The 16,706-nt window shown below is 51.1% G+C and overlaps 1 protein-coding gene across 1 annotated transcript in view; it reads right to left on the bottom strand.

The window, feature by feature from the left end:
* The window catches only part of IRS1 (insulin receptor substrate 1), a 63,994-nt gene extending 47,925 nt beyond the window's left edge, over positions 1 to 16,069 (bottom strand). The window contains exon 1 of the mRNA XM_040450852.1: positions 11,820 to 16,069. Within this exon, the coding sequence (XP_040306786.1) occupies positions 11,841 to 15,545 (3,705 nt within the window). The 5' untranslated portion in view covers positions 15,546 to 16,069 and the 3' untranslated portion in view covers positions 11,820 to 11,840. The remainder of the gene's footprint in view (positions 1 to 11,819) is intronic.
* Positions 16,070 to 16,706: the final 637 nt, after the last annotated feature.

Raw genomic sequence — 16,706 nt, 5'->3', positions numbered from 1 at the left:
CACACACACACACACACACACACACACACACACACACACACACACACGAAAAGCTTAGCAAAAGGGAAAGTTTTCATTATAATCCCAATGACTTCCAGGGTACGCTCCCAGCGAAAGTAAAATATTTTCAGAAGTAAAGTCATTACCCATTCTTTAGGGAAAAAAATGTAATATTTATATACCTTAATCTAACCAGAGGGAAGGAGATCAGCTTTGAAAGGAAGGTATTGTTAACTGCGGTTCAAAGAGTGTGCTGGAATTGGGAAGGGGGCAGAGGGCAGGCCAAGGAGGATCTGGGGGGTGGGTGCAAGCTGTCAAGATCAGGATATAAATACACCACTCAACTAGCCCCTCAAAACACTTTAGGGATCTCCCTTCCCTCCTCCCGATGTGACATATGTTACCCAGTGTCCCAGTTTTGTTTTGTTCTCTGACCTCAGGAACGTTTAAGGCATTCAAGGCTCTGGTGTAAGAAAAATGGAAATCCTGCCTGGTAAGAGATCTGGGACAGGGTTGGCCTTCGGATACTGCCAACCATCAAGCATTTGCTCCCCAAGAACCAGCAACTCTGTGTTACCAAAGTCTACGTTTGTGCTCAGGTGGGAAAATTCCTTTCAAACCGTCGAAAAGTCCGGGACTCCATTTCACCCGTTACTCTCCACCACTCCCCACTAAAAGTCTAGTTCTCTGCACAAGCTCTGCTCTGGTCCAGCTTGCCACATGCGTGGGGAGAGGGTGGTGTTGGTGAAGGGGCAGAGGGAAGATGCCTGATGCCCTGTGGCTTTGGCCCCTTTCTACTGCCCCATTTCATCGCCAAGACTGTGTGAACTGCCTGAGGACTGTTAGAAAGTGTAGTCCACAACAGCCTCTGATACTAGAAACCTCAGGAGTCATTTTTCATGTTTTTCTTAGAGGTGAACTTCCAGCTTTCACTCATTCCATAAGAGGCCTATCTCAAGGGGGAAATCAAACTCTTAAAAAAAAAAGATCTGAATCTGTACCTGGCCCCATGAACACGTGATATAAAAATATTTGCTCTCCTTTCACAAACCTGAATGATAGAACCATATTATGTACTATTTTCTCAAATCATTTCCTGTCCCCACATTTAAAGTGGTTTCCCATTATTCTACTTCGTAACACCGTGTCCTTCTTCCTCATCGTACCACATTCTGCAGCAATGAAATTCCTTGTTTACGTCTTTGTTCTCTGCCTCCTACAAGCACCAGGAAGGCAGGGGCACACCTATTTCCGTCCCCAGTGCCCGGCTCACAGTATGAACTCAATAAAAGTCTGTGGAGACCTTCTAAGCTTTTGTGTTTTTCAGAGAAAAATTAGAAGGAGAAAAGCGATAACACTTCATACAAAGGGAATCAGGGATGTTTCACCCAAAGCTAGGCATGTTCATTATACACATTTAAGAATAACCTTATTCTAAATGTTCAACATGCAACTGATACATGGTCAATGATGGTATGAACAACTGCACGTATACATACGCTCATACATTGGAGAAGTCAGAAACAATGGCTTCTCCCATCAGGAAGTAGTGTCTATTTTCCTATCCCTTGAAACTGGGCACGGCTTTGTGACTTGCTCCGGCCAATGGGAGAGTCGCAAAAGTGGTGTAAGCAGAGCACTGAAAAGTACTTGTGCACTCCTGCCCCCTCTGGCTGCGGCTGGTTGCTCACCCAAGGACTGCGCGAACTTTGGGTTAGCTCGCTCTGGTTCAACCAACAGCAGGCACCAAGCAAGGGTCAGCATCATCCACCAGACAAGTAAGGGAAACCACTGTAAACCAACCAGCCCTCGGCCAACCGTCCACCAACTGCAACCACAGGAGTTTACCCAGGTGAGACAGGAACTGCCCGGCTGAACGCAGCCCAGCTCCCCAGCCCTCAGGACTGGGATCTAACAAATGACAGATATCTTAAGGCAACAGGTCTTGGGGTGGTTTCTTACAGCTCAAATGATGCGTACACCTAATGAAGGCAAATGATGCATACACCTAAGAAATTAGCTTGCTTCCCATATTAAATTCTTTAACAGCTGTTTTAAAAGTTCCTGCATGTTGTATTTCATCCCTCACTCCAGAGGATCTGGAAGAAAACCCGGTATTATTGCCTTTAGCATATTCTTATTAACAAGTCACCAAAAATGATAAAAAATATTGGTAATTACGACTTAAATGTTATCTGTTCTCGTGTTCTCGAAAGTTTCTATTTTGTAACGAGAACTGCCCCTTCCTATTCATACCATACCTGGACCACAATCAGGAAGGACATCAGCCATAAATGTGTCTAACCATTAGGCTGCCTCTCTGGTACAAAGTAGAGATTATCTCTGTCATACACACAGTGATACACATTTCCTCAGGAGACGGAACAGATTCCACTCACTTTCTCCAAAGTTACTAGGAGAGGAAAACACGAAAGCAATTTATTGTATTATTTACATGCGATTATGATGTCTAAAGTAACCTGCTCCCAGAATTTGAAATGGTTTCCCCAATCTTTCAGACCATTCCAATAGAAAGTATTAATTCTTTTGAACTCTCACCAATAGGAGACCTGGGTGACCAGAAAGCTTTCAAAAGGATCTTTAACCTTTATAGTTAATCCTACCACACTATATTAAGAACTAGTTGTTCATTCCATTGGAGGGGGCGGGGAAATGCTGGCCAGCTACCATGGAAGTGCCCTGAGGAGAAAACAGAATAATAAAGACTTGCACTTTGAAGACTGAGACCCTTTTCCCTTCATAATCAATTTGCACAAACGCTTCAAAATTAGAAAAGCAGATCATTTCCTAACTAATGCTTTCCCTCCATCGCTGGGTTACACTAGATTATGCTTTTTATATTGCGTCCTGAAGAGTCACAAGAGGCAAGGAAAGTAAAGAGTACTTTTCTTTTTTCCTCTTAACAAAAAAGGCAGTGAGTCTCTCGTAAGAGGCATGCTCTCTGCTGTGTTCCTTCGGTGCAAAAACGGGGGATCTGAGCATGTTCTTCCATGGAAGACTTGGAGCAGTTGGGCATTTAACCAACCCCCTATTACTAAGCTTCAAAATTTATGAGCAGTTCATCTCTGGAAACATAAACAAAATCCAGCATTGATGGTGGCCTAGGGGAAGGCGACCTGGGGAGCAAGAGCGGGAGGGAAGCTTAGTTTTCACTTCATACCTTAAAAAAAACAACAACAAAAAAAAATGTTTTCAACTGCTTGAAACTTAGAGCACGCGCACGAATTACCCACACCGACACTTTTTTTTTTTTTTTTTTTTAAATAACGTGACTAGATCCGGCAAGCTATCCTAAGACTTGGTGGTCTTAAAAAAGAAATGCTTTTTTTGTTCCCGTAAGAAACGACTCTAACCTTAAAAACAAATACGACTGCCCATCATCAAAGCAGAGAGAGTGCAAGGGAACACACGGAAGAAACAGCAATGACAAAACCTCAAAGGAGATTATACTTCCAGCCAGAAGCAGGCACAGGAACCAGAGGTCAGAGGGTTAAAGCCTGTCACTACTAAAAATAAAAACCACCCACCCGAAGGGGGGGGAAAAAAAGTCCTTGAATGATAGAACTTCGAAGACGGAAAGAAAAGACTTTTACAATTTCTTTTGCAGCCTCCACCTTCACCCCAGGCTTCGTAATGCGGCCCAACCTCCAGCAAGTCCTCATGAACTCTGGTCCCTGTAACACCTGGACCCCCTCTCCTGGCCGCTTCGCCTGCACAAAAGAGCCAAAGAGATCTTTCTCTTGCTTCTTGCTAATATTACGTTTGCCGGCTGAATATCCAAAAATGGGCCACTCTTCCAAATAGTTTCAACAGCCTTATAAGCTATTTAATTATGCTGGTGTTACTGCCAGCCAGGAAGGCAGGGTTAGAAGGGCTGAGAAAAGCATAATCCTTTGAGGTAGATGGGCACATTCACCCCATAAGGCTATGAGACTTTCATGGATTTCATGTTCTGAATCTTGTTTTTTGGTTTGTTTCTTTTCCCCCAGATAAGCTGTGCCATAAGAAGTTTGGTAATTACTTGAACTGCCTTCACCACCTTTCCCCCCCCCCTCCACTTTCATGGGTCCACCCCCATCGGCTTACAAGAAAATATGTGCTATTGGAACACCGTGGGTGCTCAGTGGTGTATGTTGAGGAAAAGAGGGAGAGGGTCCAGCAAGAAAACATGGTCTGGGGCCTGTTAGGCCGAGGGCAGATCATGTATGTCGAGTTTGGGAGGTAGGCGGCCTCTGGTCTTGTACCAGAGAAGCTAAAGTTCTTCTGATTATCTCCACAATCCCTAAAATTCAAGGGTAAGTATGATTATTTTCTGGTATCCTAATGAGCCCTTCAAATAATTTGAAAAGGGAACAGGGAAATGATCATGAGAGAATAAAAGACAAATAATAGTTGAAGACAGAGTAACTAATGAATATTTTGCAGACCTTTAACTGTCATATTTTTATAAATGTCTTTTCTCAAATTTTTGCCCACCTCGCATGGATTGTAACTTTCCTAAAAAGAAGCATCATGACTTTTTGTGCAAAATATAATTTGTTTGCCACACTATCCACGTTCACAGAAAAAAAAAGGGGGGGTGTCTCTTTAATCATTCAACAAACATAACACAACTATCAATTTCTCAAGATTAAGTGATACTGTTCATTCAGCAGCATGACCTAAATATGTCAGGGCAGATCAGAGAACTTGCATCCAAGTATTTTTCGGTCAATAGAAAACAAGGGGGAAAAGTTTATGAACTTGGGTTTACCGGCATCTTCTTTACAGCCCAACCAATTAGCATCCAATGTATGTGGGTTTGGCTCAAACAGGACCAGGAGTAAATGGCAGAAGGTACGACACAGAGTGGGGAACAAACAAACGAGCAAACAAGGAATGGCAAAAGGAAAACAATGAATGTTCACTCAGTAAAACATTACTCAATAAAACATTCAGGGTGGGGGTAATAAAACCACAAAATTTCCTCTCCGCTTGAAGACAGATGCAATGATCCAATTAAAATTATAGCCTGACCCACATATTCAATTCCACTGCCATCATTAATGAAAATACAGAAAGAGGGTTGAAAAAGAAAAGCAGCCTTTTCAACATCAACACATCATTTTTAAAAGCTCTATTATTCAAAGATCACTGGCTCATTGAGGAAGCACAAATACCGTTTATCCAACCAACTCTATTTTAACAAACAGATTATAGCAGAGCCTGAAGCAAGAATATTATTAAAATGGGAAATGTTCCTTTCCCCATAGATGACAGTACCTTACACCCATCTAATCTATCTTTTCCTTTTTTCTGTGAATCAAGAACGGGCAAGATACTCCCAACCCCACCTTGCAAGACAAGAATGGAAGTAAGTAGATGATATTTCCTAGCTATCATTCAAAAAAGCTTTATGATAACTTTTTGGGGGGCAACTATTTCATTAGTTGGCAATTAGCATACTAATATTATATCCCATGCCAATACTAGAATGTAATTCTGTTAAATTAAAATTCAACGTGATTACAACTTCTAAACATGTTTCAAGAACATTTTAAGAAGAGCTTTTAGAGTCTGACGCATAGCTACGGACTCATAAGGAAATAATAAATCAAGTATATAATTGTAGATGTGGCAAAGAGGGTTGCAGAATCTTTAGTGTGAAACTGACTTCAAACTGAATTCACAAGACGCAATTTTCCTTGAATACAATTTCCAGTAACTTTGTAACAGGAGGAAATAATTGAGAGAATAGCTTTCTTTAAAACAAATCCTTGTAATTGTGAGGTGTCCCATTATCCTAAAGTTACCAACCCACCAAAATAAAAAAAAAAAAAAACCATTAATATGCTATACAGCTAAGAAATATACAGGATAGGTAGCAGAAGGATTGGAAAAGAGAACACACAAAAAAGCTAGGTGACACTCAGGCTGCCAGCAAGAGAAATACGGGGCCTTTTCACACACCTAACAAGGCTGAAACAAAAAATTATAAAAGATTTCCTATAGTCCTCACTTGCCCTCTCAGGTTTCCTCTCTGATACCTCACTGAAGGATTCTGACGGTACAAATGAGAAACACTATCCATAAGCAGACCACCCACATAAGAAAGGGTGATTTCCAAGAGAAGAAACAGAATAATGTCATAGGCATCGATTGGTTAAAGCTTGACCTGTACTGTGGGGTGGGATGCTTCCAACAGTTGACCTTAGGAGGCAAGAAACTAGCAGCTGACTTGCATTCCCACACACATTTGAGTTTTCTTTTTTTTTTTTTTTAATTTTTTTTTTCAACGTTTATTTATTTTTGGGACAGAGAGAGACAGAATCGGAAACAGGCTCCAGGCTCTGAGCCATCAGCCCAGAGCCTGACCCGGGGCTCGAACTCACGGACCGCGAGATCGTGACCTGGTTGAAGTCCGACGCTTAACCGACTGCGCCACCCAGGCGCCCCACACACACATTTGAGTTTTCAACAAGGAAAGAGGAGGAGGAGCCCAGTTCAGTCTAGAAAAGTTTCGAAAACTTGAGACTGGTGCAGTCTGGAGGTCTTGTCTTAAGGTCTGTTAAAATCTGCTCCCCTCCAAACCAGAAAGGTTAAAATAGGTCCTGAATCAAAACTATTAAGAGTGATCCAAAAGCCAGAACAGGACGAAACAGAATATTCTCATGCACTTCATTATGACCCCATCAACAGCTTCTTCAGAAAGAATCCTCATTACAACTGACCCATTAAAGAATATCAGTTATTGTCTCCAAAACACTCCTATGTTTAGTGCTGCAAAGGAGGTCAGAATAATTTAGAACAAAACTCTCGAGTTACCGATGAGGAAATAGGTTCCGAGAAATTAAGTGACTTGCCCAAGGTCGCTTAGCTAGTGAAGGGCACAGGCTGTGTTACAACCCAAGATCTCTGGCTTCCAGGAACTGGTTTTTCCATTCCATCATTGAAGATAGCATAAAGCTATTTTCCAGAAATTTTGATAACCTCCCCACCACTCCGGGGGTGGGAGGGAAGAAGCAAGGGTCAGACATGAACTTTTGAATTGCAAGTCCTTTATTGTAGGCAATATTGGAGATAGTCTTCATTGGGGGGGGGGGGGGCAATCAGAGAAACGACTACAATATATAGAATTTTTTATGGATTTATTTTTTTAACCTAAAATGCTACTTCAAGGAGAGCAGAGATTAATAAGATTGTTAGATGTTCAAAGTTTTCTGGAACAGAGAAACTCTCCCACAGCTCAGAACAGCATGAGGCATGGCATTTACATCAGGGCGGTGCTTCTTCCTTACATTTACACCTACGGAAAAAACGGCTGCCTTTGGGGCTTATGCTGCAGTGATGCATGAGGGATGCTGGCTGGTGAGAGGGGAAGGGGAGGGTTTCTTTTATTTTCCTTTATTTTAGAAAGGATAGATCTGAACACATTTTCCATCCCCTCAAGTAATACATCTCATATGCTGTTGCTTATGTGAGGGCCACAACACAACCCTAGCAAGCTTTAAGGAAGGTAGCCAGTCTCCCCTGATGATCTTTCACTGGAGCTGTCACTGGTCAAAAAAACAAACCTGGTTTTGAGAGCTTAAGCAGCGTTTCCCCCAACCTCAGTACCAAACCCTACCCAGGCCCTTGCAATGAATCTCTAGATTCTCATGATTTGCAAGCTATATCCGGCGTTTTCATTTCACTGGGAGCTCCCCTGGGCCTAGAAGGGTCAGTTTTTGTTGATCTTATCTGGCTCCATGCTTTTCGAACTGCAGCCGCTCGATATATAGTGTTGACCCTAATGCAATTTCCAGCCAAATGAGTTTTTCCTGAATGATTCCCCAAACAGTGCCAGCCACAGCACTTGTACTTCCTCCTCCGTTTTTTTTCCCCCTCCTCCCTCCCATTAGTAAGGGACGTAAATGTAAGAATCTTGAGCCAACCCAATCAATCCTACAACCACGTGCTCCTGGATTTCCAGACAGGAAGATGAAAGAACGTGGCGTCGTAGTAAACCGTAGTAAAGAGAGGAGGGAAACAAAATGGGGCATGTCACATGGTCATGGCCTGGATTTTTCTCAATTAAAAAAAAGAGGAAGTGTGTGTTTCCGGCCTCTGTCAGTGGGCTGGTTGGACTTTCTCATTCTTGGGATTCTGGGCTGGAGGCACGAATAAGGCTGAGAGCATAACATCCTCCGGGCTTGGGGGGGGGGGGGGGTGGCGGGGGGAGAGACGCGCATTTGGCTCAGCTCCGCGGGCTCCAGAGGGAAGAGGTGGAGGGACAGAGGTAGACGACTGGCGCCCCCGATGCCCAGCCCGCCGGCTACCGCGGAGACCCCGGACGGAGGCCCGGACCCACCGCCCCCGCCCGACCCCCGCTCGAGGCCCCACCCCACGCCCGCCGCAGTACTGCCAATGCTCGCGCTGATTGGCTCTGGCGGGAGCCAATCCGCGCCCGTCCGCCCCGCCCACCCAGAGCCAGTCCTGCACCGAGGGGCCGGGGCTCAGCAGGCTCTCCCGACCACCACGCGGCCGGCGGGGCGGGGACGGGGCCAGGCAGCCCGGCGCCCCCAGGCGACCGGAGGTGGGCGGGGTGGGAGGTTTGTGAGGGCGGCCTCAGCCCCGCTGCAGATTCCCCAACCCCCGGCTCAAGGGGCTCGGAGGAGGGAGGGGAGCCAAGTGCCAAATAAATAGGGAGGAATGCAGGAAGCGGAGGTGACCCGGGAAACGGGAAAGTGCCAGAGCTGAGACGGTATGCGCCAGACAAAAAGGCCACACAGGGAGGGGAAGGGAAGGAGGGAGGAGGAGGGAGGTAGTCGTGGAGGTAGGAATCCTTGAAATCCCAAGGAAATGCAGTGAAAGAAAAGAAATGCTACCCCCTCCCTTTTTTTTTGAAGGGATCATAACAAAATGACCAAAAAAGAAAAAAAAAGGGGGGGGGGACCTAAAAGGGGTGGCTTGGGTCTGTGCCTTTGCCAAAGCCTGATCTATGTGCCGGAGCTGCAGTTTCAAAACTAAAAAACAAATTGAAAAACTGGGCTGCTGTGTCCTTTCTGCCTTCTTTCTTGGGCTCTCAACCCACTCTCTGCAGAGTAGGCCACAAGGACTGCGAGATTCTGAAATGAGGCACACACACGCACACACACACACACACACAACAAGACAACGCCAGAAACAGGAAACAAGAGATGGGAAACAAAGAACAGGGGAGAAGGGGATGCCGGAAAACAACTAAAAACAGAACTCCGAGGAGACACAGGTTGACAAAACCCGGGAGCTGCCATGAGGTCAATCAGAAGGAAAACCACCAGTTCTGAGCTCCTGAGCTGCCTCACAAATGTTCTCCTTTAATAGAGAAAAATACTGGAGAAGCCGCAATGTTTAATAAAACGGGGAGGGGGGGGGAGGAAGCGCGCCTCATTCCTTCCCAGTTTCAGGTTTTACCTGAGCAACAGCAAGGCAGGCAAAGACAGAAATTGCCGAGGGAGTTAGGAAAAGGATGTTTTCACAAAGCAGCATACTCATTCCTGGGAAAAGTTGTTTGCCAGGGGCGGGTCCGCTTTTGTGTTTCAGAGGAGAATGGACTGTCTTTAAACTCAACAGGGCAGAGGCAGGTGAGCAGAATTCACGATGGGAAGCGGGCCAAGCAGCATTCGGTGCCTCACAGAAAACACACCCGCACACACCTCTCATCTCGCCATTTACATCGTACAATACGCACTGTCGAATTTTTCTGCCATGGTGCTGTGAAAGCATGGTGTGCTGCTACTCCCAGATTATTAGGGATATGACTATATGCGTGTTCCAAAATATTATACTCTCCCTAAGAAAGCTCAGAAGATCGTTTGGCTTTGGTTGGTTGGTTTTTAAGGTGCCCTCCACGTAAAGGGGATTGCATTTTAAAGCCCCTTGAAAAGATGAAAACTCTATTTGGTCATCAGTTTCTTTTAGAGCAAATATTATTTCTTCTACTCTACATAAAAAGAGACCGGTTCGACCGAAGAAAGCAGGTGAGGAGAATTTCTTCTTTCCTGTCCTCTTTCATCTCCCCTCTGGCCACAATGTTGGTTCTGCTGGGTTTTTTTCTTTTTTCCTTCAAACTCTCATTACTTTATAAATGAAACACTTTGCAGCATAAATGGTTAAAGGATTAGAGGGGTTTTCCCCTAAGCATTTTTTTTTTATCATTTAAAAATAACCAAAGTTTTTAACTGATGTTGATATATACAATTAAATCTCTCGTCTAGTGACTCATGAAAATAAAGGTTAAATACTGATCAAATAATGCTTTGTGTAATATATCCTCTAAAATCTCAGTCGGAATGTTTTTATATCTATGTCTTGTTCTAGAAAACAGAGAAGGATAGGGGTCAAATATTAGAGGCTGTTAGAATCAAGGAGACTGAGGCCACATGATAAGCAAATACCTATGAATAGAAACCCAATGCACAATTTCTTATGAATGGACACACATTATGAAGAATAATGCTTTTAAAAGCTCATTCTGTGAAGCAAATATCAAAAAGACTATCACAAGATAATCAGTTTGTCAGAATAAAGTGTTTCCAAATGCTGGAAACTTCTACATTGCCAACTCATCACATTATTTGCAAACTGCACTCCTCTCTTCTTCCCACAATTATGACCACCAGAAAACAGGCTCAACGGAATGAAGGACAGGCTGATTTCCTATTACAAATGTTTTTCATTTTCAGTAGAGCCTTAGCCACAGAAGACGTAACAGGCTAAGTTTCCACATTTACTGAGGTGTCTACTCTTGCCTTTAAAGACCAACCAGAAATGCCCCCCAAACGAAGGGGCTTTAACATTCAATGCAAAATCAAACCAGACCCCTGCGCTCCCCTAGCTCAATACTTTCTCTTCCACACACAAAAAAATGTTAAGTAATTTTACAGAAGATGTGCGGTAGTCCTCAAACGATCTGGGTGATGTCTCCCTGAGGCCTTTGCAAGAACAGACAACGGTAAGGCAGACACGCTGGGGTGAATTTCCATAACTCTTAACTAATAATGGGTCTCAGACACCAGCAGACTTCACTGCATGCCCTGTATGAAAACAGCCATGCCTGTGAGGTGGTGGGTCGGTGTGTGAATAATGTTTCACAAATCCTGGTTCGGGAACAAAAAGAGAATGTCACCCATGATGACTTTCTACAGAGAGTCACAAGCAGGCAAGTATGTCTCTCTAAATATGTAAGCCTGAATAAGCTCTTCCTCCTGAATCGTTTTAGGGCAGCAGGAATAAAAATTGATGTTTCCACTGCTATTTATGTTGCCTTGGTATTGTGAAATCACAGAACTAAAGGACACGGAGCAACTTGATAAGATCACCCTGAAGAGCTCCAAGAAACTATCTCAAGTGGAGGGTTTGGTTTAGACCCTGTATTAACCAGTATTTTTTCGTCTGTTCCTTCTAGGGACTGACCTAAATATACAGTCAAAAGAAAACTTCAATAAAGAGAACAAGGTTCTTATACAGGGACTTCACAAGCCTCAGCACTGGTGTAGGGTATATATTTTTGAAAATCATACGGTTAAGTATTTCACTTGGGAACCTCAAATGAAAAAGGCCTCCTGGGCCGCTGTTCCAACAGGTTTATTTGACCACCGGCCAAGTGTCATGGGGAGCCGGGTGGTGTTGGAAGGGATGAGTACACCTTGTGTGCCCTAACCTCTCCCATCCTGGGAATGCACCCCCTAAGGAAGCAGTGGGAAGGAGAGGAAAAGGGGCCTAGGCAAAGAGGAAGAGAATTGCAGCACAGGGTTCAAAGCGGTTTTGTCTTCTGACCTTGTCACCATGAAACGCACCTGCTGTGATGTCCAGTCGAGCTACTGGAGGTCCTCCGGCTGCTTCTGGAAACTGATGCTGGCATAGGCGCTTAAATCCTCGCTGGAGCGGCGGGTGGAGCTGCCCCCGCTGCTGCCCAGAGGCTGATGAGGGGGCGGGGGCGGGGGCGGCTGTGGTTGAGGGGGGCGCTCCCGAGGGCGCTGCTTGAAGTCCTTGGCCAAATCCAGGTCTATGTAGTTAAGCCCGTTCTCCAAACCCCCGGCGGCCCCGCACACTTGGGCCGGCTCCTTGGGGGCTCCCCCGAGCTCCCCAGGCCTCAGCCACACGTTCTCGAAGGAAGCAGAACTGTGGCGTTTCACCTCCTCGGCGCTGCCGTTGCCACCACCGCTGCCCCCTCCTGCAGCGCCCCCTCCGAAGGGCACCGTGTTGCCCGCCCGGGTGGCACTGGGTGTCGAGGAGAAGGTCTCAGAGCTGTGCCGCCTCCGGCACCCTTGCGGGTCCGCACGGATCACTTTGGCACTCTGGTTCCGGCTGGGGCTGAGGTTCACCCTGGTGAAGGCGCTCATGCCTCCGGGTCCCTGCGGGCCCCCCAGCAGGGAAGAGCGGGCCACCAGCTCCCCTGCTTTTTGAGGCGCAGTGGGGGAAGCCGAGGCCGCCGAGGATGAGGAGGGAGGGGCGGCCGTGGCCCCCGGAAGGCTCGCCTCCTCCACAACGAGGCCTGTCCGCATGTCAGCATAGCTGATGGGGGCAACTGGTGAGGTGTCCACATAGCTCTGACCGGGACAGCCCATCTGCATGGTCACGTAGTGACCGCGGCTGCTGGGCACGGCCCGGGTGGGCCTGCACACGCTGGCCGCCCCAGGAGGTGTGGGGCCCACTCTGCCTGGCTGGCCCCCGGCACCCTCCTGCCAGGTGGCCCTCCTGCCCGGCCCCAGGTCCATGTTCATGTACTCTTCAGTGCCAGTCTCTTCCTCTCTGGGGGCTGGCTGGAGCTGGGATGGGCACCTGACAGAAGGCGAGCCGCGGGAAGCCACGGGACCGGATAAGTAGCCCGGCTGATCCCCCCCAAACTCAATATTCACATATTCCCCTGGGCTCTTGGGCTCCGCAGGGTGCAGCAGCGGGGGCTGTGGCTGCTGCTCTCGGACCCGAGGTAAGGTGCTGGCCTTGGGATCCCCCAGGGACAGCCTCGTGGGCCGAGCCAGGCGGCTGTTGGTCTGGGCAGCTGTGTCCACCTTTCGAGGCAGATGGGGCTGCAGGACCTGATGGTGGATGTGCGGGAGGCCAGAATCGGGCCTGACCCCACAGTACCCGCCGCCCAGGCTGTCGCTGCTGGTAGAGGAGGAGGAATCTTCTGCGGTGGCGGCATAGAGAAGGCGACCAGAGCTGGAGGAAAGGCGGAGGTGCTGGTGCCGGGCACTCTCCTCCAGCTCCCCAGGGCGCTGGGTGTGCTTAAAGGACCTTGGCAACGAGTAGTAGGAGAGGACTGGCTTGTGCTGGGGGTCCTCCGGGCCGTAGTAGCAGTCGGAGGGGCTGCTGGTATTGGAGTCCCCCACCGGCGACATGTTTATGTAGTCACCAGTACAAGACAAGAGCTTGCCGCCACCACTCTCTACGGGGAGTTTGGGATGTGGCAGAGCGTGAGGGTGGTGGCCCCCGACCCCGTTGGTCCACAGCTTCCCGTAGCTGCTCCCAGAGGGGGCGGCGCCGCTGCCGCTGCTGCTGGGCCCACCTCCGATGTCAGGAGAGCAGCTGCCGCTAGGGGACATCATCATGTAGCCATTGGGGTCCACCCTCTGGGGATGGCGCCTGATGGGGTTGATGATCTGCTGTGGCGCAGACACGCTCTTGGGGCTCATGGGCATGTAGTCCCCGCTGCCCTTGCGGCTGCTGGGCACTGGGGCCACTCCTGGGGACATGGGCATGTAGCCATCATCAGTGTGGAGAGAGGAGGTGTCTGGGCGGTGGTGGCCCCGGTGCACCTCCAGACCCTCCTCGGGGTAGGAGTGGGTGGGCACGAAGGCGGAGTGCCGGTAGCCGGGCAGGCGGCCTCCGCTGCCACCTCCTGGCGGGTAGGCAGGCATCATCTCCGTGTACTCCTCAATGGAAGCCACCGAGGACTGCGATGGGGTCTTCTGGTGGGAAATGGTAGGGGACGTGCCGGCCGAGTGAGTCCGCTTTCGGAACCGATTATCCAGATCGGCTGCACTAGCTCCTTCATCCCCGGCCAGGGCTGGGCTGGTGCCCAGGCCGGCCCCGGCGACGTAGCGGTGACCATTGCCACCCCGAGGCAAAATGTAGTGACCATTGGGGGCGGTGAGGGTGGAGGATCCTTTGCCTCCCATGCAGATGTAGTTGCTCAGCTCCTCCTCCCCGCGGGCCGGTGGGGTGTGGCCCAGGGAATCCGGGGTGACACTGCGGAAGGAACTTCGGAAATCGCAAGGACTAGAGCCGTACTCATCCGAGGAGATGAAACCGCCATCGCTGGGGGAACCGGACACAGAAGCACTAGAGCGCCGGGGGAAGAGGCAGTCCGAGGTGGAGCCGTGGCCACTGGTGCTGCTGGACGACAGACTGACCGGGCTGGTGGCAGAAGGCGAGCAGCGGGACGAAGGCATGGGGATGGAGCGGCTGTGGTTGAGAGGCGGGTGCAGCCGGGAGCTGCCGCGATGCCGGTGCGCGTGCGTCCTGTTGGTGCTAGGACTCACGGGGCTGCCGTCCACCGAGGCCGGGCGGGACATGGTGCCCTCGCCGTCGCTGGACGCGCGCACGCGGAAGGAGCCCTGCTTCCCGCCCACCATGCTGGCCGGAGAGGTGGCGGTGATGCTCTCGGTGCGAGAGCGGCGGGTCAGCCCCACCTGGCTGGGTGGCGGGTTGTTGAGGTGGTGCCTGCGCAGGGGGACGCTGATGGGGTTGGAGCAGTTGGAGGAGGACTGGCTCTTACTTCGAGGACGGAACTCGTCGCTCATGGCCCGCATGGCCTCCAGGATTGTCTCGTGCATGTTCTGGGCCACCACAGAGTCATCCACCTGCATCCAGAACTCCCCAGGTCCCGTCACCGCGGAACGGCCCACTTCGATGAAGAAGAAGTTCTCGGAGTGGCCGCAGCGTCTGATGTTCATCAGCTGCAGCACCACGGCCGCCGCCTCCGAGTTCAGCTTCACGAAGCTGATGGTCTTGCTGGTCAGGCAGAGACGGTAGATGCCAATCAGGTTCTTTGTCTGACCCAGGCCCTTGGGTTTCAGGATCACTTGCCAGACCTCCTTGAACGCAGGTCCTGGGGGCACATCCCCGTAGCTCAAGTCCTCCCCAGCCTCGCCGAGGCCCGAGCTGCCACTGCAGCTGCCCCCGCCGCCTCCTGCCCCGGGGGCCGCGGCCCCGTCGTGGTGGCTCTTGGCCCGGTTGTGCAGCTGCAGGAGGGCCTGGTACCAGCTGTCCTGCTCCGCCTCGCTGTCCGCCGCGATGGCAAAGTGCTCGTCCCGGGTGTAGAGGGCCACCAGGTGCTTGTTCTTGGAGTCCGCCCGCTTGTTGATGTTGAAGCAGCTCTCCAGGGGGATCGAGCGTTTGGGGGCGCTCGACTTGTGCCGCCACTTCTTCTCGTTCTCGTAGTACTCGAGGCGCGCCGGGCCCCCCGCCTCGCTGGCCGCCCGCAGCACGAAGAAGCGCTTGTGCATGCTCTTGGGTTTGCGCAGGTAGCCCACCTTGCGCACGTCCGAGAAGCCTTCGGTCTCCGGAGGGCTCGCCATGCTGCCGCCGCCACCGCCGCCGCCGCCGCCGCGGAGAGGGAGGCGCCGAAAAACAACCGGGTGGGGGGCGGAGGCTCCTCGCCGAGGCCCCGCACATGCAAACAGGGCTGGAGGCGGCAGAACCCCCGACTCCAAACACCACGCCGCCGCCCGCGCCGGGGAGGGGCAGCCGAAGGGGGACGCAGCGGCTGCGCCAAGGAGGTGGCCCCGGCCGGAGTTTACGGGCGTTTCATGCCCTGGGGGGGAGGCAGTGCGTCCGGCGCTAGTGCAGCCCGGATCCTCCGAGAGCCAAGTCTCCTCGCAGCCGCCGTGGCCGGGAAGGAGCGAAGATGCATCTCTCGCCGCCCGGGCTGGAGTCTGGCGCAGGCGGGCGGCGGCGGCGGCCAGGGGTCCCCGCGTTGCCCCTCCAGGCGCGCGCGCCTTCCCTCCTGAGTTCCCCTCTGGAAGTAGCGATTCCCGAGGCAAATTAAATATCCTTGGGCAGGGGGAGGCGAGCTGCCAAGTCCCAACGTTGCACGGGGTTCTCCCTCCTCCTCCTCCTCCTTCGCCTCCTCCTCCGCCTCCTCCCACCCCCCAACCGCCCCGCCGCCACCAGCCGCCCAAATACCAGCTCAATCGCAGAGACCGCGGCGCTGCGGCTGTTGCTGCTGCTGCTGCCGCCCGCGGACGGGTCCGCTGCAGCCCCCATTCGGGCCCATCTCGGCGGACGGAGAAAGTGCCTTTTCCACGCGAAACGCTACTAGGCGGCCGAGGGAGCCGGGGACGCGCCGGAGGGACAGGCTCATCCCTGCCCCTCGCTCCAGTCGGCAGGGGAGGAGGGGAGGGGACGAGGGCGGGAGGCAAAGGGGGAGGTTTGGGAAGGAGTCGGGGAAGACGCCTCTTCCCCGGGAGGCGCTGCCTCTGCAGTTACTTCTCCCCTCCTCCCTCCTCCTCCTCCTCGGAGAGTTGCCGAGAGCCCCAACCAAAACAAGCGGCGGCGTCTGGCTCTGCGCGCCGGCCCCCGCCGACCGCGCCGCCGTCTCACTCGGAGGAGAAAAACACGTGACGGAGCCTCCGCGCTCCGCAGCCCGGCCGCCGCCGCCGCCGCCGCCGCCGCCGCCGGGAGGCTCCCGCCCGGGTCTCTACATTCCCGGCCGAGCCCGCCCCGCGCCCGCCCCTCTC

The sequence above is a fragment of the Herpailurus yagouaroundi genome, unplaced genomic scaffold, assembly GCF_014898765.1.
Source record: "Herpailurus yagouaroundi ecotype Mexico unplaced genomic scaffold, PumYag 202, whole genome shotgun sequence".
Classification (NCBI taxonomy): domain Eukaryota; kingdom Metazoa; phylum Chordata; class Mammalia; order Carnivora; family Felidae; genus Herpailurus; species Herpailurus yagouaroundi.
The sequence above is the reverse complement of the archived record's forward strand: the minus strand, read 5'-3'. Positions and strand labels throughout refer to the sequence as shown.